This window comes from Symsagittifera roscoffensis, chromosome 7, assembly GCF_963678635.1.
Source record: "Symsagittifera roscoffensis chromosome 7, txSymRosc1.1, whole genome shotgun sequence".
Classification (NCBI taxonomy): Eukaryota; Metazoa; Xenacoelomorpha; order Acoela; family Convolutidae; genus Symsagittifera; species Symsagittifera roscoffensis.
In genome coordinates this window covers 57,208,712-57,235,681 of record NC_087068.1, presented here as the reverse complement: position 1 = coordinate 57,235,681, position 26,970 = coordinate 57,208,712, and the positions used below count along the sequence as shown (strand labels likewise).

The 26,970-nt window shown below is 35.4% G+C and overlaps 1 protein-coding gene across 2 annotated transcripts; it reads left to right on the top strand.

Moving 5' to 3' along the window:
• Nucleotides 1-94: 94 nt before the first annotated feature.
• Nucleotides 95-26,391, top strand: LOC134851335 (TBC1 domain family member 1-like). Of its 2 annotated transcripts, XM_063867373.1 has the most exons (15): nt 95-375; nt 2,754-2,948; nt 3,855-4,042; nt 4,509-4,677; nt 9,803-9,892; nt 12,489-12,618; nt 16,083-16,420; nt 19,040-19,108; nt 19,210-19,480; nt 20,017-20,217; nt 21,040-21,111; nt 21,864-22,268; nt 22,857-23,434; nt 24,778-25,101; nt 25,785-26,391. In XM_063867373.1, exons 1-15 carry the CDS (start codon nt 205-207, stop codon nt 26,175-26,177), a joined length of 3,594 nt encoding a protein of 1,197 aa, XP_063723443.1. In that variant the 5' UTR covers nt 95-204; the 3' UTR covers nt 26,178-26,391. The 2 variants fall into 2 exon arrangements, with proteins under 2 accessions (XP_063723443.1, XP_063723444.1); XM_063867374.1 differs by lacking the exon at nt 21,040-21,111.
• Nucleotides 26,392-26,970: the final 579 nt, after the last annotated feature.

Genomic DNA, 26,970 nt, shown 5'->3' with positions numbered 1-26,970 from the left:
GTCACTTATTTATAAGGTCCACCCCTCTATATATGACTAATTCAGTTATTAATCATATGCGGATTTTTTACGGTCTTTTTGAAATGGGGGAGGAAGTTGTTTAATGAGATCCTGGTATCGATTTAATTGGGTTATCTTATTCAGATAGTCATGTTGTGACCTTTTCTACCCATAATTTAACTCCCAACCATTCCATTGCGGTCCATGATGGATGAAAACAGTGCGGACAATTTGTCCTATCTGGGCACTGTGACTCTGACGCCCTACCACACGCAGACCATGCTGCCCTGGATCCTCGCAGAGATGCAGAGTAGAAGCACGGAGGCTGGCGCTAAAATAGACTGCACCCTGGACTTCGATGAAACCAATGTCAAAGTGAGTGACAAACATTTAGACATCTGATAACATCAGTATTTGGATCATTGGTTTCGGGAAGGGGCAGGGCGATTCACTGTCTACCCTAATAGTTCCCCTTTTCGTACTACATTGTCGCATCCATTTTTCGGCTTTGACTCTGACTCCAAAAATTTTCAATGTTTTTGTCTGCTTGAGTTGTAAGTTAATGGTATTGATTTTGTCCGTAATGTTTACACTTGCGAGATTGCGAGCGTTAGTGTATTAGTACGAACCTCCTTTTTTGTAACCTAACTCGCAAATAAAAGTGTTCAAAAACGTGTTCTATTTTTTGGTGGCCATTTTGCTGTAGTCACGATCTGTAGCATTGGAAATCTCCTAGCATCTGTTCTCTGCTTTATGTGTGGCGAGTGCTTGAGTGTGAGGCAACGTTACCCAGCCCAGAAAACTAGCCGAAAAAAACTTGCGTGTAATTCTTAAGCAGGGGCACAACAGCGGTTCTCCGTGAAGAGCTGAACAAATCGTATATTGGTTTCTTCACTTGTGGATAAATTGTCTCTAAGCTATTATTCTTCCGACTTCCGAAGAAGTAACAAAATTTTTGAGTAGTTTCTTCTTAGTCGATATTAAAACGAAGTTTCTGACGGAGTTTGCTTATACCTTAAAAGTTTTAAAAATAGTTTTTTTTGTTATGTTTTAACCTGCTAATTTGGCGTAATTAAACGTGCGATATATTTTGTTCTAACGTGTAAGTGGCAAATCAATCCGGCTGAGAAATTGCTTCAAGTTGAATTGCGGTAAGCCATTTGATTTTGCTACTTTATTTGATACATATCGCGTGGGAGAAAGATTTTTTCATAGTCAGTAAATTTTTTCTAGAACTTCATTTTTCTTGCAAACGGAGTGGAACGTCTTTTTGTCAACTTCGATCAATTACGTTGCTTCAATAAATAGTTTGAAAGTATTGATATACCAAACCAATTTTTACCATGCTTGTGTAATCTTTCATTTTTTAAAGTCAAAGGAATCCTTTTGAAAGATTTTTCTGTACAAATCTAGGAATTTAAGGAAAAGTTTAATGCATCCATTGATGAATTTTTTTCCAGGTCATCACTGGTCTGATCCTATTATCCCCACTTCGTTCTAAAAAGTCCGTTAGCGATAAGTTAGGTAACTACCTAGCAACTTTGAGCATCGCTTTAAAGGTTTTCTAGAGTAAACGGGGTTCGGAAAAGCTCCACGTTGCTTATAAAGTATCTTAGGTTTGTTCATGTTTTGTACAGCCGTAGGACTAAATTACCCTCTTTTTAGTTCGAAATCTCCTATGTTCAAATGAAAGATAACTAACAGGAAAAAAATCAAACAAAGAACAAGACTGTTCGTATCAGGGCAAAGCTCTGAAGAACGTCCCGACTGCCCTCGATCGTCAATCACAAGCTTTTTGATTCTAAAAAGTACTGCTAAAATGTTTGATAAATAATTAGAAATATTCGAATAGCTTTTGATATTATTTATGTTTTTGATCACTCTCACTAGATATCTAAGGTACCTAGTGGTATATTTTGCGCGGGGTGAGGGACTATTAAGAGCAAATTGCTTGCCTTAGTTTAATTGGTAGGATTTAATTTTCCGCTTACGCTTAATTAGATTTGTTAATTATCCCGATTTGAATTATAGTCGTCAAAGTAATCCCAAGTTTAAACCATTATAATTTAGCGAGAAATGATTACAGTTAAAATATATTTTTTTAACATTCGAGCTCAGGACAACAATATCTTCCAGATGGCAAAAAAATTGTCAAAAACGCTTAGTTAAAAAATCGGAATAAAAAATCGCGCCAAGCATAAACTTTCCGTACTTTTTTCGGAAGTCGGAACAATTGGAAGATTCAAAGCTAAAAATAGTAAAAAGGGTTGTTTAACAGCTATGGCTTTGAGGTCGTCTAACTGTTTTTAGTTAGCAGCAGAGAATACTGTATTTTTTTGATCTGCCAAAGTTTTCCTCCTTTCTTGAGTGTACATTTTTCCCTATATGCATTTGAGAAAAAATAAATGATTGCGACTGCTAGCACGGAATGTTCTCTATGAATTCCATATATCTAGTTTTAGGGGTAGAGGTTCTTTACTAGATATCATAGGCGGAGGGGCGTTGGAAAATAGTAAAAGAGATGCCTGAGTTGTAATAGGTACCTTTTGAAAAGTAAAATGGCGTTGTGGCGCACTGGTAGTGATGGTGCCCCTCAATTATATGGTTACAGGATCCAATCGCACTTGCGCTGCAATTACAAGGTGAGCTTTCGTAAGATCGCATAGCTTGGTTAACCTTAAGTAATTAACTTTCGGGTTAGGCCTCTGGCTGGTTAACTAAAAATTAAAGAAACCAAATGTTATTTTGTTCAGGCGGTGTCTCAAGATGACGGGACAGTAGTGTTGTCTCATCCAATTCTCTCCATTTCTCGATTCGTACATCCGAGAACAGAAAGTGTGGGCTCAGGCGGAAACTCCAAGTTCCCGTCGTTCGCCTACATTGAACGAGATTTACACAATGGAAACTCGTACAAGATTCATGCGTTTCAATGCTTCAATAAGTCACAGGTTAGAACGCAAGGCGTGCGACCAACAAGCCGATAGTTTTTATTTCATACTCTTCAGTGAACTAGACAAGTTTCATAATTCTTAATTATGTTTGACTGAAAAATATTTGGTTTTGAAATACTCTTTCGTATTTCAAACCTGAGTTATCCATAGGCCGCAGATAAGTTTTGGGACACTTGTTGAAACTTTAAGCAAATAGAACGAAGTAGATAATAATTTGTCTGCATACTGGACTGTCTGTTTACTAGTACGTCTGCAATTTAATTGTTCAAAACTTTGTTTTGTTTAATTATTGTTCGGCATGATTTTATTTGTCCTTATTTGAACTGGTGTCGAAATATTTGCCCAGGCGACAAATATTTTCGAAATTTATTTGAGGTGATTGTTTGTCGCTGGCTATTATTGCAGTTTCTTTGATATTTTTTTTGTCAAGTTCAAGGTTCAAATTACATGAAGTGTGTTCAGACTTGGCTTTTGGTCTTTTGTAGGTTATTATCTGATTTGGATCTTAATTGAATTGGATAAATTATTTATTTACTTGCAAGCGTAAATTAATGTTTGCACGATATTCAGCCACTCTTGTTTTATTTTGCACCACACTAAATTCTCTATGTCATCGGAAGCATCGTTTCATCAATTTTATTTTATTTCTAACTTCGGCATCTATAAAACTGATCGATACATAATTTGTCTTCTGGTTGAATTTCCAGATCTTTCGAACAACATAATTCTGTGAGGCATAAAATTTGAAGACAACAATAAAAAAAAAGACTCGGACGCTTTTGTCTCGTATACAATTGTCGAACCATTACTTACCTATCGGAAATTTCGCGTGGATCACAATTTTCCCAGAACAGAATGACAGAAATATTTTTGTACTTATCCTTTGATGTTTGTTTTTCTTAGATCGAATCATACGTGAAGCTGTTGAACAGTGCTCTGGAAGGCGCGTTTGCTTTGAAGTCGGAACGCGAAATATCTGGCAACGATTTCCAGTCGGCTCTGACCAACTCAGTGTTTAAATTAGTGGCTGTAGGACCTGTGAATACGAAAACACTGACATCTCTGAACGTAGACGAAATTATAACTAGCCGGTGAGCATTATCTTTTCAGTAATGTCATGTTATGTTTTAAGAGTGAGTTTTTGAAATCAAGAGAAACCTTCGGTTCTTCGTAAGGAGCCAGCCAGTTTTTTTTATTGTTTTCAAACCGTTTTTCTCGACACAATGGCGTCCGAACATTTTGATTAGAGCTCGAATCATGACTGAAAGGGTGTTAATTGGCGATGTATCACTTGGTCCCATCTGAAGTTTATTTAAGCTTCCGGATTTTGCTACCGGTTCTTTCTATTCATTGTGTACTTCAGGAAAATCTCAAAACCCGACGCTAATTTTTCGGCAATACGTTCGGCATTAAGTTTTGATTCTGAGACGAGGAATTTCTCTGGAGTTTTTGAGACCAGGAATTTTTACGGATGTTTCAAGACAAGCAATGTATGTATTCTATTAGTATCCGAATATCCGATAACTCTCCGGTTTTTACTGACTTGTGTTTACATAGACTGCCCGGCGGACCGAAGAACTTCCAGATTGTGACTCACTTGCGAATGATGGAAGTGGCCACTTACATCAGGACGGGCTCAGACCACTTTTACATTGTGAGCAGCTACAACACAGCCAAACAGACAGTGGTGGCCAGGAGATACACTGACGTCACAGGATGCTCATTGGTAAGATAAATTGTTGAAAGTTAAGTAGGAGTGAAGGTGAAGTAGCTAGTATGTCCGCCTTGCAATCAATAGATTGCCGGTTCGAGGTTCATCGTGATCCCATTTCGTTGTTTGAGGGTGACTCATAATTTTCCAATTTGATAAAACAGCAGTTGCGAAGGTGAAGTAGCTAGTGTGTCCGCCTCGCAATCAAGAGATTGTCGGTTCGAGGCTCATCGTGATCCCATCTCGTTGCTTGAGTGTGAATCAACATTTCCCAATTCAATATCATTAAGAAAAGATTGCATGTACAGAATTCCAATGAGCTTTTTTGCCGCTGTTTGTTTTTTGTGTTTGCGCGGTAAAATAACGCATTTGTAAGTTTTTTCTCAGAGCTCCAATACTTTAGGCAAAACATAGCTGATTATTTAATGCTCATTGGACGGTTTTTATATCCTGGACGATCTTGAAAACGCATTCTAAAGAATTTGGCTAAATCTCCCTTCAAATTGAAATTAATTGAGGAAACTGAAATTTTTGATGGGAGCTTAGTCGTATTTCAACTAATTAAGAGTCGATGAACGCAGTTCAGGCTCTTATATAGGTCGCTATGATTTCCCCTTCTTTCAGCAAAAGTGTTAAAGTTTTTTCAGCCCATATTAATTTTTTGCGGTTTAACTTTTTTTTTAAGTTCGGTTAATTTCCTTTCTTGAAAAGGCAAACTCAACTATCGAACAGAAAAGTGTAAAGGTCACGAAAAACGTGTTTGACTTCTACTTTCGAAAAAAGAATTTAATTTTCAAATTTTCCAGCGAAGTAAAAATTTTGCTTATTGATCCAGTTTTCTCAAATTGGGTTATTTTTTTATCAAAAAAAGTGTCTATCATAAATTGTTGAACAAGTTTAAAGAGTTTTAAGACCATCAATTTTCAGTTTCCTTGCGTTCATCACTCTTCTCCAACTGTCAGTTGGCTGCTTAGATTTTGTTTGAAACTTTGATTTTGTTTTTCTATTTTTTATCGAAGAGAATTAATTACGGCTTCATTTAGTATCACTTTCGAATATGCTTAGGTTCTAGGCTTGGTTTTGGTTCCTTGTTTCAAATAATGCCGGTTAGATTTTTGCATTAAAGTGCATATGGGAAACTCCGTTGGAGAAGCGGGAAGAGGTTGCTTTTGTCGAAAAAGTTAGGCCTGTATTTTTTTGCCGAAGGGTTTCCGATTTTTTTCCGAAATTTTTTTCTACTTGGTATTGAAATTGGTACTTATGAAAGTTGTTTACGCTCAATTTTTACGTTTCATAGTTCGAATTTTGATATCTTAGCAAGATCAATTCAAATTGCTTAAAGGAAGACATTTTAAGTTGCAATTTATGCTCTCCAATAACAAGGATGATTTAACTGCAGATTTAACAAATTGTCTATTGATTCAGCTTCATCAAATTGGGTTAGTTTAATCAAAAACGTGTCAATGATAACAGATTTGTGAAATTCAAAACTTTGAAGGTCATTCAAGTTTTTGTCTAAATTATTGACTCCTTTCCAATTGTCTGTTGGCTGGGTTTTTTTAAAAGTTGCAATGGGTTTCTTGGAATTGTGTTTAAAATTTCTTGTTCGCAATTTTTTGATTCGTATGGCTGGGAATTAACCTAAATAGGCTATTTTCATCTTTCTAATATTTCTTAATAGTTTTATAGCTTTAGATTTTTGTTCATGAATTGCAAGTGATGCGTTGTTTCGCTTCTGTTCTCCAAAAACAATTACTGTCGTCTCTGATCTTTCAAAAAACATCACTTAGTTTGGGGGTCAACCAGAGTGTCTTTCTGATGACTCGTTTCAAGCCTTGCCACAATGTTTCTTCTATCAAAATGAAAATTAGTATCTGTTTCTAGGTGTGTTTCCAATTTCTGATTTTTGGAGCTTATTGATGTGAACGCCTTAACACTAAGTAGTGGTCCTCGCCTGGATACGTTTAAAAGTCGATGGACGCAGTAATTTTTTCCTGCTTCTTCGAGTTCATTGACTCTTTTCAACTGTCTGTCATGGGTGGCTAGTGTTCGTTCATTCCCAATCGATGCTGGCGCAGATGCGAGGACGTAAGACTCGTAATCTACAATTCTGGGTTGGAATTCCTGCACATTGAAATTGTTTTATTTTTATTTGCCAGCAGTTTTGCTGCATAGCATTGGCAATTTAATAGCAACTGTAGCTGTTTTATTGACACCCAGTTTTAGCAAATTTTTAAGGGGACCTTGGCGCAAATCCGAGGACGTGAGACGCCAACTCTTGATACGGAGGTTCGAAAATAGCAAAAAGTTTTGCTATTCTAGGCGTTTTTTTTTTACCTTTTCTTATTTTTTTAGAACTGCTTTTTTTTCGTTTTCTCGCTTGTTTGCGATTTGCAGCTTCGACTCTGTGAAAAACCAAATTTTTAGGAAGGTCATCAAATAAATATTGTTGCAAACTATCAGAGTAAGCATGTGCGTTTTCCTCATTCACAAAAAATACACCATGGAAAGTTTTTAGATTTTGAAAATTTTGACAAAGGACGCTTGTGCCGAATTATCTTTGCTGAAAATATACCACGGCCAAGAAAAATATGTTTTCTTACGTGTTAATGAACATAGTGAAGGCATTTGTATAGGTCGTTTTTAAGAGTAATGAACGCAGTGAGAACTCTTATATAGGTCTTGCTAATTTTTTTTTCAGGAAAAGTCTTCAAATTTGTTCACGCTCAGTTATGATTTTTCGCGGTTTGATTTGTGATTTCTTTTTAAATTCAGTGCATTTCCATTGTTGAAAGGAAGGCAAAATCAACTATCTAACAGCAAAAATATGAAGGCCAAAGTGATGAAAAACGTGATTATTATCAGATATCCCAGTGAAATGAAAGTTTTGCCTATTGATCCAGTTTTCTCAAATTGGGTTAATTTTAACAAAAAAGTGTCTATCGTAAATTGTTCTACAAATTAAAAGAGCTTTAAGGCCATCTATTTTTTTCTCGAAATTCAAAAGTGGAATGTTTTTGAAAAAGAAACAAGTCAGTTTTTGTTTCAGTTTCATTGCGTTCATTACTCTTTTCCAACTGTCAGTTGGCCGTTTTTTTTTGTTTTGTTATCAGGAAAATGATCAAAAATTGTTCTTGCTCGTGAAAAACGAGCAAGAACATTATTGATTAAATTATTGATTGATACAGTTTTCGCGAATTGGCAAATTGGGTGAATTTTATCAAAAAAGTGTCAATTATAAATTGTTCTTCAAATTCAACGAGCTTTTAGGGTATCTGTTTTTTCTTCGAAATTCGACAATTGAGATTTTTTCAGAAAACAAGTCAGATCTTCTTTTCGGTTTACTTGGTTTCATTCACTGTTTTTCTATTGTCTGTTTTTACTTGGGTCTGTTGGCTGTTTCAAGCTAATTGCCAATATTTGTTAGCGTTTTTCGACTATGTGCTTAATGCAGAAACAGGGGCATGGATTTTAAGAAATACAGAATTGTAAAGAGAAAATTTTGGGGTAAAAGACCTTGAAAGATGATTAAAAGAGTTTTCAGACGTGTCCTTTGGTGCGTGTAATTACATTGGCAAGAGGATATAGTTTCCAGGGTAATCTGAGATCTTTTATGAGAATTAAAACCGTTTTAAGCTTAAATCGCTAATGAAGTACCGGGAACTAGGGCAATTTGCATTAACCCTCCGCTCCGCCTACACTCTTACAGTGATGTTAAATGATTTACAAAATTGTGTTTTATATGTTTCACTGGATTTTTCATCAAAAAAGAAACGCACAAGCAGTATTGATAGTCACATTTTCATGATTTATTATTGATTCATCTGCCATGAATAATCGCCAAAAGGAAGTTGGCTTAGCAGTGATTCAAAAGAGAAAAGCAGCCGTTTCATCAATGGCTGGAAATTAATTTCGGGATGCAAAGGTGGGCTTAATTAACTACAAATTTTCGAAAACTTGGGGTCAAAAGAATGTCTGGAGGGTATGGTGATATTGTATCTTCTTTCAAAAGTTCAAATCATCACCACTCAAAAAGGGTAGCTCCTAAGATCAGATCAGTTGTTTTATTATATTAAGAAACCATGCGTTGAATTGGCATTTAAAATCTCATCGAAAAAGTGAATATAAAAGTTCATTCTGAGACCAATTTTGGCAGATAGAGCGAACATTTTTTATTATTCCGACCATTGAAAATGGGGAGGAACTTTGTATTCGGGTGTTAGTTTTTCCACGCAAAATCAGGTACTACAAATAATCATCGGACTGGGTTAAGTGATATATCATTTTAAAGCCCTTAAAGTCGAGATTCGAACCACATTTAAAAATTTTAAAATAGGTTTCCTAGTGTCGAGAAAAACCGGTTTGAAATTTTTTATTTTTCGTGTTATTTCCTGCAAACAAAGGGGGCGAGCAGTTTTATTTTTATTAATTAATTGCTTAAAACCTTACAATAGCTTAATTAAAAACGTAAAAACATAGTCTTGGTTGTATTTTTTAAAACTATGGTCGAAACACTCTGTGCTTCATGCACAGTAACCGGCTATCCTTGTTTTTTTTTGTTTTCCAAGCAAAATCAGGTACCACAAATAGTGACTGGAATGGGTCGAGTGATATATCATACAAAAGCGATTTCAATCGTGATTCGAACGACATTAAAAAAAATTTTAAGTTGTCCCAGTGTCGAGAAAAGCTGGTTTAAATTTTTAAATTTCGAGCGAGAGAAGCGATCGATTAAATTTCGTTATATGTAAATTTGACTTTTTTTGGCTTTGAGGCTAAGCAAACTTTATTTTACTAAAAAGAAAATTAAACCTTGTTTTCTAAAAGAAAATAAAAATATTGCAATTTTTTTTTCATTTTCTTGTTTGTTCATTTTTTGAAGACAGGACGATTATGCCTAATTTACCAACTTTCCACGCTTTTTGTATAGTTCTCCTATCACACGATGCACTTAAGTTTTTTTTAATGATGGTGATCGGAACCTTCTCTGCTACTTGCACAGCAACAAGCTATTCTTGTAATTTTCAAAAAAAAAAACATATTCCTTGTCAATTAAAAAAACATCCCGTTCCTTGTCAAAAAACATAATTGTCAAATGTTGCTTGTTTTCATTGTGGCTTAAGTTCTTTTGTTATTTCAGGGCAAGACATACAGCGATGGAATGGCCATTGTGTGCAGGGAGAACAACACTTTCGTGTGCTACTGTTTAGTCAACGATGACTCAGAAATTGTGAGTAGAATCAACTCATTTCCATTATAGTACGTCTGATCTCTCTCTCTCTCTCTGAACGAAAAACGGTAGGAAGGCTTAGATAGTTTTGAGGGTGAAATTTTTGAGGGGTTGGAAGAGTGATTGTTTTTATAGTTTTGAGTGTTCATAAATTTTCGAGGGGTTCGGGTTGTATAAATGGGAAAAGCCGCTGAGCAGAATCTGAGCTTGAAACCATTCTTCCTAATTGAACTAACTTGTAGCAGTTGTCACTGTATCATAATTCTGTCAGAGGGTGTTAACATGATCCATATGTTGACCAAAACAAGCACTCAAAGCAAATCATTACCTTGATGTAATTATGTCTATCATGTAAAGTTGATAATAAAAGGTTCTTTGTTATTCACCTTCATAATTATGGGCCGTTTCTGTGTAATTGACGGAAAAATCAAGTAACTCGATAAGACAGAAATTTTGATTGATGAGAATATATTATCAAGGGTCAATGAACGAAGTTAGGACATCTAATTAGCCGTGCTGATTATTCAGGGATTTTTTAAAGTTCAATTCAAGTTCATTTGCTAGAAGGAAGGCAAATTACGCACTCAAATTACGAAGTGCAAATGCGCTAAGAAAGTGAATGATTTGATATTCAAAAGTGGATTTAATCAAAAGATTTTGGAGTTTTTGTAAAAAAAAAATTTGAGCCAGTTGTCTCTAATTGGATTTGATCCATCGAAAAACTTTGATTCATTTTTTTTTAGGTTCACAGAGCTTAAGGTGACATATTTATATCTTTGAAATTCGAATATGATTTTTTTTGAAATCAGAATTTGGTTTAATTCTTAAGCTCATGGACACTTCCAACTGCCTATAGGCTGTTTTTTTTTAAATTATAAGCCACTTTTTTCTTTGAATGAGCTCCACAATTGAGCACTAAAAACAAAGACTCAAAACACGTTGTTAAGTCCTTGATTACCCCTGCGATAAGCAAGGGTATTGCAATCGGGTAGTTGACTTTTTTCCCGTAAATAACTTTGTTCACAGAATGCTAAAATGGAAATCAGTATGCTTTATACACATTGGTTTATACGCATGGTTGATTAATAGAATTATTACTCTTTTGGCATTGTGTTTAGAGTAAGAGATGCCTAAAAATATTTTATTTGATTCGAAAATTTTTGGAAGATTTTCGGCACTGATGTCGTTCGGCTTTAATTCTGTCGGCTTATTTCCTAATGTTTTTAATCTATAAGTTATGTTGATTTTATAACGATTGATCTCTAACAGGGAATTTTTCCAAAATCGAATTTACCCTCTTAAATCCTCCGTCGTACAATTAGAAAAACTAAACATGAAAAGAATTATCAAGCTTTAGAAAACAATTTTGAATTTTTTACCTACCGTACGTTCTTTATCGAAAATTTCAGTAAGAATTTTGATCGATTTTTTCTTTTTTAAAAACTACCGTGTCAAATCTGAAAGTAAAAAATGAAATTTTTGAAAATTTTGGCCGTTTTAGAGAACTTCGTGATTTTCTCGAAAATACAGTGAAAAATCTGAGATAAAGGGTTCATCGAAAGAACAAGTAGCAGGGGTATCTCCTGCATAAGCGGATTCTCCCATTTTTGACAGGGAATCTTCCATGGTTTTTACCACTGTCCCATATATGACATTTTGACCCAATTTATGGGCTTCGTTCAATTTCTTCCCAAAACGACAAAATTAGGAAATTTAATCGGCTGGATATTTTTTAATGATCTCTCCTGCAAAAGTGTTTGCTTCAAAGTTTTGATAGGGAATCAGCCGTGGACTCGGAAAATTTCCAATTTTTGACATTTTGACACATTTCGAGAATTACGCATTACCTTTCGCATCAGTACATATTCTTAAAATTATCAAACATGTACCTCCAGTTTTAGCTGAGACCCTAGATATATTCCTAGATTCGTTGGCCAAAAAAGTTATTGCCTTCAATTTGGCACTAACTATTGTTAAATTATTGGCAATATTAGTGACCTCGAACAACTGATTTGTTCAAAAAATAAGAATTTACATAATTTAGTTTTTGGACACGGTTGTTACGAGTGGAAATGACTGAAAACTGGAATCCGACGTTAAAACAGGGGCCAATTTAGGGGGGGGGGGGCGGACGCCCTCCCTCACGGATTCGACCCCCTGCAGACGCAAAGGGTCCCCGCTTTGATACTTTTAAAGAAAACCATTTTGGCCGAGCGACCCTAAGAATTTTCTAAAGGCGCCTTCGGCGCGAATATATAATAACTTCGAGGAGCGCGCGCCAAAAAAAACGCAATTTTTTTGTCAAAATTTTTCAAAAAGTGCCCAAACACGGCTTTTTCGACTGTTTTTTTTTAAATTTGCCTGCGGCGCTGAAAGTTTCGCCCAAAATAGGGGGAAAACAGTGCTTTAGGAAAGTTTCAAAAATCAATTTGGTCGTCCTAAAAAAAAGATCGTCAAAATTTTCGAAAATTTTTTGAAAATCCGCCCCCCCCCCCCCCCCCTCGAGAAAATCCTAGATCGTTGACCGAAGAGAATATTGCCGACAATTTGGCATAATTTATACAAATGGTGGAGTGAAGATCTTGATTTGGTTTAGACATTCATGATCAGTCAGAAGTTGCAGGAGCTGATCAAACAGGGTCTGAAGCGACTGCAGTCCAGCAGAGCCACGGTTTGCAGCCAGTGTCCCATGAATGCGTTCCACGAGTTGTGTCGAGACCTCGAAAGTAAGTAGCTTTTCCTTGGTTAAAATCTTTTATTGGTTGATCTCCAGCGGAAAGTTATCTCTTGGGGGCAATGATTAACGAAGCTAGTTAGAAGTGGTATATAAGCGAAATGCACGAATAGTCTTGAAGTTTATTATAGTCTGAATCAGGATAGAATTTTTAGAGAGATTTAAAAACTTAATTTTGACTAGTTTGCAATGGCTCCTTAACAACTTTTCTCCTTTAGAACTATTTGTCAACTTTGTTTTGACATCCCAGTAATTGCGAAATTCTTTTTTGCAATTGAAAACGTTGATTCAGCCTCGTACTGAGAACGAACTTAGTTGTCTGATGTTTCATCTCTTGAATTGATAGTTCAAAAAAATGGCCTTTTTAACGAATTGAATGTAACCTTCAAAATCGGCTTGAATTGTTCTATCACTTGAAAAACACTTGTTTTTGCGATCCAATTCAAGCCTTCAAATTAACTGAAATGTTTCAGTTTCATTTTTTTGAAATGCTCGCTCGATAGATTTTTATTTGGTGAAAATAAATTGAATGTGTCATATCAAATTGAAAAGTTTCAAAAATTCATCGGTGGGAAATCATAAATTGCTTTCAGAAAAATTAATTCTTAGGGGTAATGAACGCAGTGAGTACTCTTTTGTTTTGTTTTTTTTTTCAGAAAAAAGTCTTAAAATTTGTTCACGCCCAATTTTGTTTTTTCGAGGTTTGTCTTGTGATTTTTTCAAATTCAGTGCATTTCCATTGTTAAAAGGAAGGCAAAATCAACTATCGAACAGCAAAAGTGTAAAGGTCACGAAAAACATGATCGACTTCTAATTTCGAAATTGGAAATTAATTATCAGATATCCCAGTAAAATAAAAGTTTTGCTTATTGATCCAGCTTTCTCAACTTGGGCTAACTTTAACAAAAAAGTGTCTGTCAGAAATTGTTGAACAAGTTTAAAGAGTTTTAAGACCATCAATTTTCAGTTTCCTTGCGTTCATCACTCTTCTCCAACTGTCAGTTGGCTGCTTAGATTTTGTTTGAAACTTTGATTTTGTTTTTCTATTTTTTATCGAAGAGAATTAATTACGGCTTCATTTAGTATCACTTTCGAATATGCTTAGGTTCTAGGCTTGGTTTTGGTTCCTTGTTTCAAATAATGCCGGTTAGATTTTTGCATTAAAGTGCATATGGGAAACTCCGTTGGAGAAGCGGGAAGAGGTTGCTTTTGTCGAAAAAGTTAGGCCTGTATTTTTTTGCCGAAGGGTTTCCGATTTTTTTTCCGAAATTTTTTTCTACTTGGTATTGAAATTGGTACTTATGAAAGTTGTTTACGCTCAATTTTTACGTTTCATAGTTCGAATTTTGATATCTTAGCAAGATCAATTCAAATTGCTTAAAGGAAGACATTTTAAGTTGCAATTTATGCTCTCCAATAACAAGGATGATTTAACTGCAGATTTAACAAATTGTCTATTGATTCAGCTTCATCAAATTGGGTTAGTTTAATCAAAAACGTGTCAATGATAACAGATTTGTGAAATTCAAAACTATGAAGGTCATTCAAGTTTTTGTCTAAATTATTGACTCCTTTCCAATTGTCTGTTGGCTGGGTTTTTTTAAAAGTTGCAATGGGTTTCTTGGAATTGTGTTTAAAATTTCTTGTTCGCAATTTTTTGATTCGTATGGCTGGGAATTAACCTAAATAGGCTATTTTCATCTTTCTAATATTTCTTAATAGTTTTATAGCTTTAGATTTTTGTTCATGAATTGCAAGTGATGCGTTGTTTCGCTTCTGTTCTCCAATAACAATTACTGTCGTCTCTGATCTTTCAAAAAACATCACTTAGTTTGGGGTCAACCAGAGTGTCTTTCTGATGACTCGTTTCAAGCCTTGCCACAATATTTCTTCTATCAAAATGAAAATTAGTATCTGTTTCTAGGTGTGTTTCCAATTTCTGATTTTTGGAGCTTATTGATGTGAACGCCTTAACACTAAGTAGTGGTCCTCGCCTGGATACGTTTAAAAGTCGATGGACGCAGTAATTTTTTCCTGCTTCTTCGAGTTCATTGACTCTTTTCAACTGTCTGTCAAAAAACATGCATGTTCATAGATCTGACGTTTAAATTCATTAATCAGATCTGTGAACATCTTGCGTGTCCATAGCGAGCTGCAAATTATTCCTAGGTTTAACTTGACAACCTCCTATTCGACTATTTGTGTAAGCCATGAAAATATAGATTGTGAGGAAGCGAAGTGAAACTTCTTTTAAGCATATAAACATGTAGCGCTGACTGCTCGTGTGGCGCCATCATGTGTTGGTTTCTAGCAAGGTGTCATCAATAAAACTGGAATAAAAAAGTTTACAAAAAAAACTGAGTGAAAATTTTTTTCATTAGTTCGCGCAAATCAAAAAAATCACAATATTGGATCGATATTACTAAGAAAGATAGGATAATAAAATGGGACCGGCAAAAATAAAGCATACTTCATCTAATTTAGACTCATTTTTTCTCATAGATTTCACAATTATGAAACTAAATGCGTTTTTAATTGACGTTTAATTTGCATTTTGTAATTTTCCAAGTTGATTAAACGCTCTGCATATGCATTTCCCATGTAAAACTGATCCCATTTCATTATTTAGCGAGTGGGCGGGGGGGGGGGGGGGGGTGGGGAGCCAAAAAGACTACATCCTTGTCTGTGGGAAGCTATTTCAAACGATGTTTTAGACTATTTTGTCTCTTCAAAGCCTTGTGGTTTTACCTTTGCATATTTGATATTCGGAAGTTAGCATATAAATTAACACTTTATCACAGGGTTGATTTGTCTGTTAGGATCAACTGAAGGACTCATAATATCATCAGTCAATGACTTTTGACACCCCTAATTGGTTCTTCATCTTCTGCAGCGGATGAAGCCAACCAGATTTTCTTTTGATAAGCGAAGCACGTAGGCGGTTACAATAGACCTTGCGTGGGGCTATATATGCGTTGCAAAAGGCAATCCATAGTTATTTCATTTTACATGGTCGAACAAATTACTTATTTACATTTATTTTGTTGATGCAATGTTTTTTTTTATGTAGGAGCAAGTTGTTGTCTTTTTTGCCATTGCTTTTAGTTGCACTTAAATCGCAGAATGCTTGTTACTTTTCCAGCAAAACATATATAAATATTACTTTAGAAGTGTAATTTGGGATTTATGGAAATCTTTCATAAAAATTGAGAATGGAAAAAGAGCCAACTGTTTATTTGGTGGTATTTAAATCAGCCATTGCTTAATTCAGATACATAAATCAGCCGGAAGTATTGATCAGCTTCATAATTTTGATGTTAAAATCATATAAACTCACGAATATGAGGCATTTCTCGACACAAATGACATAACTTTTTCGACTGGATTATATTCTCTACTCGTTTTCGACTAGATTTTACTGCGGGTAATTTAACCGCACTTGTTTATTTGTACCAGAGCTCGACGACACCTCAATCAACAGTGCAATAAGGACAAAGTTCGAGTCAATTTTGACAAGTATAGGCCAGTTTGGCTCCAATTCGAACCCGAATTTAAATGCTTCTTTCGTGGACCCTATTCAACAATTCGTCAACCAATCACAATCGGGAAGAAGACTTTCTGTGGCGACTGAAAATGGGGCTATGATGGCTCTGCTTCGGCAGCACTTCGAATCGATGCAGCAGACACACCAACATGTTTTCGGATCGGAATTGGGAAATAATTTGAAAGGCGGATTTTTTGACAACTTCAACAAGGCCAAGAAAGCTATGCAGGGGTCTCTGCAAGAAATGAAGGTGAAATTAAAGGAGATAATCAATTATCCGAGTAGATAGAGAGCGAATCATGGCTTAGAGTGTTTGTTAATAATACTAGCCCAAGTAAAGAATCTTTTTAGGTCAATTTGTTTTGAGAATCATGATATTTTGAGATATGACTTCTGAGTTTTTCAGTTCACTCCAAATGCATATGATCAAAAGAAGGCAATTCGTCTGAAAAAGTGACTTGACTTTTCATTTCCAAAATGGATTTAAGTTATCAGATTTCTAATAAGAAATTTACTATTTGAATATATTTGATCAGTTTCATCAAAATTGATCAATTTTATCAAGAAAGTGTCAACCTTAAAATTTTCCTGAAATTGAAATAGCTTTTAATGATATAATTTTTTCTTTAAAATCAAAAAGTCTTCTTATTGGGTTTATTAACACTTCCAACTGTCTTTTGGCTATATTTGTAATTAATATTAAGATTGGTATTGAAGCCACAGGAGGTTTCTTCGATTTTTTCTTATGAAAATCTTTCAAATATATTCTTAATTTTTCAAATTTTGCATACTTATTGGATATGCGTTTTTCAGATGTTCAATCGAAGTCTAACTCTTTTAATTGACGCGAACGTCGTGTGAAGTATTTTGAATATGAAAATTTTTGAAATTTTCCTTTCAATATCGTTCTATTGAAATGTAGAAGGGAGAATATTGAAAATTAAAAGCAAATGGCGCAAAAAACGCCATGTAAAGTTTCAAAAATGATTGCTTAATGAAATGTCAATGAATGGAGTGAATGCACTTATTGAGGTTAATGTGTTTTTTTTTCAGCAAAAATCCAAGAGTATTTTTTTTCTCAAATCTGATTTTTCGCGTTTGATTTTTTAAATCTTTTTAAATTCAGTTCAGTTCCTTTGTTAAATGGAAGACAAAATTCACTATCGAACAGCGAAAGTGTAAAGGTCGCGAAAAACCTGATCGTTTTCTAATTTCGAAAGTGGAAATCAATTTTCAGCTGTCCCAGCGAAATATAAAATATATTTATTTATCCAGTTTTCTCCAATTGGCTTAATTTTTATCAAAAAAGTTTCAATCATAAATTGTTCTGTAAAATCAAAAAGCTTTAAAGACATCTATTTTTTTCTTAGAAATTCAAAAGTTCAATTTTTGAAAAGTGATTCATTGAGAAAATGTTTCAAAACGACATATCCAAAATGGCAAAGCCAGAATCTGGTATTTACCTTATCATCCAGTCTTTCATCCACACAAACCAGGAGAAGTCAGAAGGTTTCGAAATGCAGCTTCGAAGTATCAAGGGATATTTTCGGAATCAAGGGATAAAGTTCAGATAAAGTGGATTTTTTTTCATTTTTCGTAGCAGATTAAAAAATACCGATTTATCCAGTTTTCTCAAATCGAATTAGGCTATTTAAAAATACCAATCATTAAAGCTTTTTTTAATTAAATGAAATTTAACGTAATATATTTTATCCCTCAAACTCGAAAGTTGTAAAAATGCTCAAAAATAAAGCATTTTTTTCACACTTAACTCTGAAAAACCTTTCCATTGGTCTGTTGGCTATGCTTGTAGATATTCGAATGGTGCGTGCTACGTAGTTTTTGAAAATTTCTGGAATTTCTCGTGTAATTTATGTTGGTTTCCAATGGTTTCCTTTTGCACGTATAATCCATACGCCCGGGAGTTTTCTAGAATTAAATGGAAGTGAGATAATATTTCAATCTTCTTGAATGATGTGTCAGTTTTTTTTTACTGTTGAACATGTTTTGTTTTGCATTTGTGTGAACCTCGGTTCGTCTTGTACAAAAACATTAAAACCTTTTAAAAGGATTTTTCGAATCTTCTGTCTCCATTTTAAAAGTCGATGAACTTAGGGAAGACTTTTATATAGGTCATTATATTTTTTGTTATTGTTTTGTCAGAAAAAGTCATAAAATTTGTCCGCGCTCAAATATGAGTTTTCGCTGTTTGACTTTTGGTTTCTGTTTAAGTTCAGTTTGTTTCCTTGGTTAAAAGGAAGGCAAACTCCACTATCGAACAGAAAAAATGAAAAGGTCAAGAAAAATGTGATCGGCTTCTAATAGCGAAAATGGAAATTAATTTTCAGATTTCCCATCGGAATAAAAACTTTGCCTATTGATCCGGTTTTCTCAAGTTGTTAGTTTTATCAAAATTATAACAATAATAAATAGTTACTGAAATTTTTCACCTTTAAATTTGAAAGTTGAGATATTTGAAAGTTGAGAAAAAACAAGTCTTCATTTGTTTCTGTTTGCTTGCGTTCACTGAATTTTTTCCAACCGTCTGTTGGCTATGTTTTTATATGTGTTTATCTGAAAAAGCCTAAATTGATACAAAAATCATAGAATAAAATAGTTATAGTTTTTGGTGATATTAAAGAAGCGAAAAAAATTGATACATTTTTTTTTTCGAATTTCGCAATTTATTCAAGCAATATTTTTTAAGGTGAAAAATGAAAATGTTTACTTTCAATGTAAACATTACTAATATGGGGGAGCTGTAATTTCTTGTTGTGGCCATAATGAAAATGAGCTGAAAACAGGGTCAACATTTAATCTATGCGTAAAATGTCAAACAAAGAATTAAAAACATCGTTTTCCGTTTCAGCACGTGAAGAATGAAATGATTGAGGAAGCTTCGAGGAATACGACATCCATTTTCACTCTTCCCCAGAAGGTATTATCATTTCTTCTTGCATTCGGAAAAAATCAGGATTTTTTTCTAAATGATTTTAATGAAAAAAAACAGCTATAAAAAGAACCGGTGGATTATTTCAGGCCATTGGAAACGGAAGCAATAAAGGTCTGATGTCTACTCCCAAAAACTGGAAAGAAGGCACAAATGCACTGGAACACAATCTGAAGGTTCTAGCCGGACGTATGAAAGGTCAACAGATGACCCCTGACCCGGTTGGCAGTTTGGCTGAAGAGTGGCTGGCCCTGAGGTCAAAAGGACGCAAGCCTTCTTTGCCGGTGTTCAGAGGCATTCCCACCTGGAGGCAGGACATCTACACACTCGTCACCACTCCAGTCAAGAAATCCACTGAAGGTCGGTTCATTTTCATTTTATGGACTCGTGATGTGGCCTATGGTAGTATCCTAACAAGCCTATGGTTGCCGGTTCGAAATGCGCCAGTGCACTGCAGTTATTGTTGCAGTTAAGTCGCAGCTTAGCTAAGCTTATTTTTGTGCTTAACGAAAATATAATGGTTAAGATACCGCGAGTCTTTATGCGAAGAAAATGAAACGATTGATTTTGCTCAAGAAATAAGCTAACATATTGAGTTTGTTGTGCTAGAGAACGTTCCGATTATAAGCTGTTTTTTTTTTGGACAATGCCAAAAAATAACTATAATACTTTCGCCCAAAAATAGAGTTTTCAATAATTGTTTTGGCTTAATATCGTAGACGATTTATGAAATTTTTGTATTCCTTGTGTGAAAAAATGAAACCCTGCAAATTTCAAATATTGTTTCTGAAAGGTACCGGCAAAATGACAAATTGGACGTGCATGTGATACGATATCAGCAAACAGCCACTATCAGCAATAAATAAGTTGTTATATGAATTTGATTTTTTTTTCAGAGCCAATCGGAGCCGTTGGATATGCGAATGTACTAGAGATACCAATGGACTTTAGTGACTGTTCTCCTCTGGGGGTGAAGCCAGACCTAGAGGTGGTTGTAGCCAAAGTTACCAAACGAGACTACAAGGCCATTTGGAAGCGGGCCATTTTAGACCAGATACTTCTCATTCGAATGGAAAAGGCAAACTCTACGCTTAAAGGTAAACATTTTCTGTTTCGAAAGGCAGATAAATTGATTGACTTTTGTCATACTTCAAAACTTCTGATTATGAAAAACAACTAGTATTTTTTTTCTAATTAAGGCAGTTGAACTATTACTATCAAGTTCTGTGCCGAGAACCTTATTTTTTTTTCTAAATCACCTGCGATAATTCTATTCCGTTTCTGTATCAGGAAGCTAGGGCAATGATTGATACTTATGATTGCTACCTATGTACTTTTTAAAAGCATTTCTTACTGATTCTTAAGAGTTTTGATCTTCCGACCTCGTTTTCTGTAAACGGAGAGGGTGCTGTCCGAAGTGAACGATTGACTGCTTCATTAACATATACGGCTTTTTGTTTTCGTAACTTATGGCGATTCTGGCTCTAAAGAGAAAACTTCTTCAACGAAGTCTTCGTTTTTTCATGACACTCAAACATTTTTCTCACTTTTCAACTCGAAGTTTGACTGAGAGGGCTTCAATGAAATAGATAATTCAATCAGACGTGACGTTTATTTCCGGAACCTGAATTAGCTTAAAAACAGCTGAATCCAAAATTTATCGACGCCTTTAGTGGTTGGAACAGTAATAGTTTAAAAGTACACAGCAGTGCTTAGTTGGGGACGGTCAAGATACGGAATGCGTAATGGGTGGAATGGATCGCGGCTGAAATTACCTGAGAAAGGATGGAATTTGAGCTGGGTTTTGTTTTTATCATAGATGCAGAATATTTAAACGCCAATTTGAGTCGACATTCTTGTGTAAATGATGGTTTTAATAATTGTTGTTTATTTGTAATTATGGCTTGCGTTTGGTTCAGGCTGCTTTTTGCTGCACATGGGAAAACGTGCAATGGTGTTGTTCCCAGCAACACTCACTCAATCCGATCAAGGTACTGAAATGATTTCTGTATCACTTTTCTGCATCTCTTCTTGGAAAAACACCGGCATGATTCTAGCTGATTCGGCTCTTTTCCACTTACCCCTATAGTACATTATCATGGCTAAGTGTGGGACCAAAGGATGTGAAATGTATGATCAAAAATTTGTTCAGAAACGTTTAGTTATTCATCATGCTATATATTATTTAAGGCGATGAAATAATTTGCTTAATTTAATTTTGAGTTTGGTGGTTAAACTGGAAAAGAGCCATTAATTTAGCCCATGTAACTTTTCACTTAATTCCTTGAAATCTTTTTGCACTTTTATTTTGATTTGTTATTGATTTTGCCGAATGTCTTTCATTTTTTGAGTTTCTCAATAAGTATTTATTAATGGAATTCAACCATTTTGGGAGCTATGAAATTTAGTAGATAGCTTTTTCAGTTCGAAAATTTATCTATAAACCCAGAAGATAATTGAATGAGCTTGAAGTGTTTCACGCGAGCTATTTGTGCAAAAACTAGAACTGAAAAAAGAGGAAATCAGCTTATCTAGTTGAATAGCATCATCTTAGAAAAGTCTATGCAGTTTTTACTCAAGCACAGCTTGTGATCTATAATGAAACAGCCAATATAATCCATGTTTAAAATGTTGGTCGGACACTTTGCATGTTTCATGTTCTTTCCAGAGCATGGAATAGCCGTAGCTATCAAAAGTACCTACTTGTACTATTGAGGGAAATTTAAATGATGTAATGTTTCAGCTTGCCAAGACTGGGTCGCTCACCGAAGATGCAAACTGGACTTTGACGATTCGATCGGAGGTCTCCGATGCCCGGAGGAGTTAGGCGAGGTGTGGCAGGACCTCCTGAACCAACAGTCTCTGCACAGTGTCAGGTACGACTACGTTTACGCTGCTGTGAAATCAGGGATACCTAAATTAGTACGAGGAGAGGCCTGGAAGTTCCTGAGAATGTACAACATGCAAAGGCTTCGGGAGTCCCACGGATGTCGGAAGACTCCGGATGGTCAAACTTTGGATTCGAATTGTAATCTGATTGAAAATGACACAATTGTGACTCCATTGTCCACTCTGGAATTTCAATACAACTACGAGAGTCTGATCAGGAAGAAGAGCAAACATCAAAACGACATTTTTCTTGATTTAGGTAAGGATTTTTCGATGAAGTTTTTCGATACTTAAATTGTTCTTAATATTTTATAGCTACAATGAATAGCGGATTTAAAGATGAAGCAAACGCCCCCAGCCCCTCAGGGATTCGACCATCTGATGATCCAAAGGGTCCATCCTTTGCTAATCTTTTTAAGATATGCCATAATTTTTCTGAAGGCGCCTTTTGCGCCAATATATACTTATTTTAAGGGGTGAGTGCGCGCTGAAAAAAGCAATTTTTTGGTCAAAATTTTCCAAAAAGTGACTAAAAACCCCTTTTTGGCCTTTTTTTTCTAAAAACTTCGCCTGCGGCGAAGACAATTTGGTCAAACTAGCGTCTTTATGGTGGCCCTGGGGTCAATTTTTTTTTGAAAATCACTCCTCGAGAAAATCCTAGATCCGTCCCTGCCTGCAATGAAATTGGTTTTTAACGTGTCTGGCGCGAAGTATTCGTCTTCATTGGTCATTTGGCGAAGTAATGCTGTTATGTATCGGTCATGGAATTGCAAAAAGTGGCTTAAAGGAGGAGAAAATAAATCCTGTTGTCATCTGATTTACCGCAATTGGCTGCTTCTGTTTTCAGATCGAACATTCCCTACGCATCCCTTTTTCGCAGAAAAGTACGGGATTGGACAACTTGCTCTTTACAATGTCCTTAGAGCCTACTCCATCATAGACGACGATGTGGGATACTGCCAAGGCATGAGTTTCGTCGCATCTGTCCTCCTTATGCATCTAACCGAAGAGGAATCCTTCGAAATGCTGAGATACTTGATGCAAGCTCTAAACTTACGTCGCCAATACAGACCTCCAAACATGACTGGACTTCAAGTTAAGCAGTACCAACTGCAAAGGTTGCTGCACGATAGATTGCCGAGGCTTCATTCACATTTACAGAAATTAGAAATACCGCCGACACTTTATGCCACAGCCTGGTTCTTAACCTTATTTTCGTCCCAGTTTCCACTTGGCTTGGTGATACGTCTGTTTGATCTCATACTGCTGGAAGGACCCGATGTTGTGTTTAAAGTAGCAATTTTTATTTTTACCAAGTTTGAAGGCGAGTTGCTTGCTAAAACGTCTTTTGAAGGCGTCATAAATTGGTTCAAAACTTCGTTGCCGACACTGGTGGCTGAAAATGCTTCAGATATTATTAAATCGGTGAGTGCGAAGTCTTCTACCTTTTAGTTTTATCGGACGCATTGCTTGAAAAAATTAACTAAGGTCGAGTTGAATGGTTCGAAGTTTTATCGCTTGAATAGATTGCTCAAAAAACTTTGCGCGAACCGATTTCCTTTATAAAATTACTTCACAAACTTCTAAGTTTTATCGCTTAAAAAGATTTCTGTGAAAAAATTTCGTTAACCGACTTGTTATACGAAATAAATGATATATTTCGATGTTTCGTCGCTTCACTAGCTTGCTTTGAAAAGATATAGCATTTTTCAAACCGATTCGTTCTAAGGTATAAACTGAAAATTTTCAAATGTCATCTCTTTAATAGCTTACTTAGAAAAACTTTAAACCTTCTCGCGAACCGATTCGTTCTTTGAAACAGTTTGGTATATTTCAAAGTTTCATCGCTTAAATAGTATTTCAAATTTATCGTGAACTGATTCGCTTCTTGAAATTACAAAGTTTGTTGCTTGAACAGCTTTCTTCGAACAACTTAATTCTTTTGCTAACTTATTCGCTCCATGGATTTACATGATTTATTGAATAATACATGAACGTTTCATGGTTTGGTTAATTTGCTTCGGAAAAATTTTCTCGAACCAGTTTGCTCTACGGAAGGACTTGAAGTTTCATTGCTTCAATAGATTGCTTCAAAGACACTCCAATATTTTGCAAGCCTATTCGCTCTTTGAATTAACTCGAAGAAATTTCTATGAAATAACTCAAAGAAATTCAGTTTTCATCGCTTGATAAGTTTGCATATAAAGACTTGATTTTTTTTCAAATCTTTTTTAAACCTAATTTTGTATTCCCGAATTCCATCGCTCGAATAGTTTTCTAAATTATGACTTTACATTTCCGACTTTGTGCTGACGTGATTTGCTAAGATAAAATAAGTTTTTGCAAATCGATCTAAGGCATGAAATGACATCAAACACGAAAATTTTAATTACTAGAATGGTCTGCTCTGAAAAGACTGAAAGATTGGTTCAAGCTAGAATACCTTGAAGGCTTTTCGCTTGAAGTAACATAGCTTGAATGAATAGATTGCTTCGAAAAGCTTAAAAAATTGCAAACCGTATCATGATCTGGAATAACAAATTATTCAAGATTTATTGCTTGAATAGCTTGCTCAATACAACCAACATTTTGCGAGCCGGTTGATTAATGGAGACGGGCTTACTAGTATTATTTTGAAAAACAAGTAAGTAATTCATATTTGAAGAAAATGGGTGATACTAAAATCGTTAAAAAACAGTGAGTTCTGAAGAACCCGGATAGCGTTAAACTTCGTTGTTCTAGAGTTAATGATTTTATTTTATTTTCAGGCTTTCGACAGCAGCTTTGAGTACTTAAACAAACAACTGTTCGCCTACGAGGTAGAATACCAAGTAATGCGAGAAGAAGAAATCATCAATTCGCCAAGCGGAGTATCAAAATTAGGTGAAAACAATCTACCGAAATCAGAAACATCTTCAGATATCGCAAATAGCAGGAATGACTATTCGGGTCGAAATAGTGGATCAAGTCTGCAGAAACACAATGAGTTCTGCCTTGAAAAGGTGGCAGCTCTGAACAAAAAACTGGAGAAGGATAACTATGCTCTGGAATTGAAGACACAACATCTCCGGTCGCACAGCTATGAGCTGCAGGTGAGTTAAGTGCATGATAAACAGTGGCGCATTTGACGACCTCCCAAAGGGTCCCGCTCTTGTGCTATTTTAAGGCGTCCACTTTTGGCTCACGGACCCCAAAATTTTTGTAAAGCCGCTTCCTGTGCCGATACAATCTTAATTTGAGGAGAGTGCGCGTCGATAAAACGCAATTTTTGGGTCAAAAACTTCAAAACAGTGCCTGAAAGCGTCTTTTCTGCCAGTTTTTTTTTTCAAATCAAAACATCGCCTGCGGCGCTGAAAATTTGGCCAAACTACGATTTATACAGTGATTTGGGAGAATTCGCAAAATCAATTAGGGGACCTAAAAAAATGTGCACTAAAAAGATCGACAACTGCACCCACGAGAACATCCCAGACAATATCTGTTCAATTTTTAAAATAGCAGGTATAAGTTTTTAGAATATCTAGTTTTGTTTTAAGCGAAATGGGTTTTTGGAAATTAAGTACTGAGGTTTTTGGGCGACGAACAATTTTTCAAGTGATCATGTTCTCTGAATTACACTTTCAGCTACCTTAAATGAATTTTATTGAATATCTGAACTACTAACTAAAGTAAAAAAAAGAAAAGTTCGGTCACCACAAAACAAAACGAAATGGTGTTTTGCATGGAGCAGCTTACACGTAAATTAAATCTCCTAGTGAACGAATTTTGTTTTCAGGACCAGGTCGCTTCTCTGCAAAAGGAAGAGTGCAAACTCCACTCGGCTCTGTTGCAGCTAGCACAGGAACGCGAGTCGCTCAAACGAACAGTCGAGGCTCTCTGTTCAGAACTGGAAAAGACTTCTCGCAACCCAAACGTCAATTCACAGATACCATTGAGCTCAACGGTTTTAGCCGATTTGCAATTAAGTAATTTGGACGACATTTTGCCCGAAAAGTTGGCATCTAATCTAAACCAATCACACTCAAACTCAAACGTGTTTCACCCTCCCAACGCTCTTAATGGAGATTCATTGAGCAATATTAACAGTAGTAAATATTACGCCAATAGTGCAGTATCAAACAACAGCCAAGCTTATATGTCAAATTTCACAAATGGAAGTAGTTTTTAATTTAGTTGACTGAAATAAAATTTCTTATTGAAAAAAATCGATGATGCGACTTGTTAACAATATGTATAGATGCTCTTTTCCTTTGTTGTTGTTATTCATTTTGAAGCTTTATGACATCTGACGGTTAAAAAGCATTAGAAATACAAGAAATGTTGCTCGGATGCTGAGCAAGCCGCACAAACTGTTACGACCACACAAAATGTAAAACATAATTAAACGGGAAAAAATATTTGAACTTTTTCGGAGTTCTGTGGTAGCAGGAATGAACTGAACAGTTTTTTAATGTCGTATAACAGTTTTGCTTTATCAATTGTGATCATATAACATTTCTAATGAAATAAGATTATAATTTATAAGGCAAAACTAATCATAGTTTAATTGGATATCGTATAAAATAACCCGAAATACCCTTTTCGCCTACGTTTTCGGTCCATAGGCATTTTTTTGAAAACGTCTTTAAAAGGACGGATTTAATGAGATAAATCTTGCTTTTGAATCTTCTAATAAATAGCCAGTACTGAAGTTTTCTCAGGTCACTTCAAGAAAATTTTTTTTCGAAGTAATGCATTGCTTAGCAATTTTCAGTTTATTTCAAGAATGCGAGAAATTAATACAGCTTAACCGGTCAATATTTTGTGATTTTGCTTGAGTAGTTTAGAATTGTTTAGAATATGCAACTAAAACAATGAAAACTCAAATGAGTATCTAATCGAAACTGGAATTCTCCTATTACCTATTATGACAAAGCATTCTAAAACTATTACGAAAACTCAAGAGTCTTCTATGTTTGATT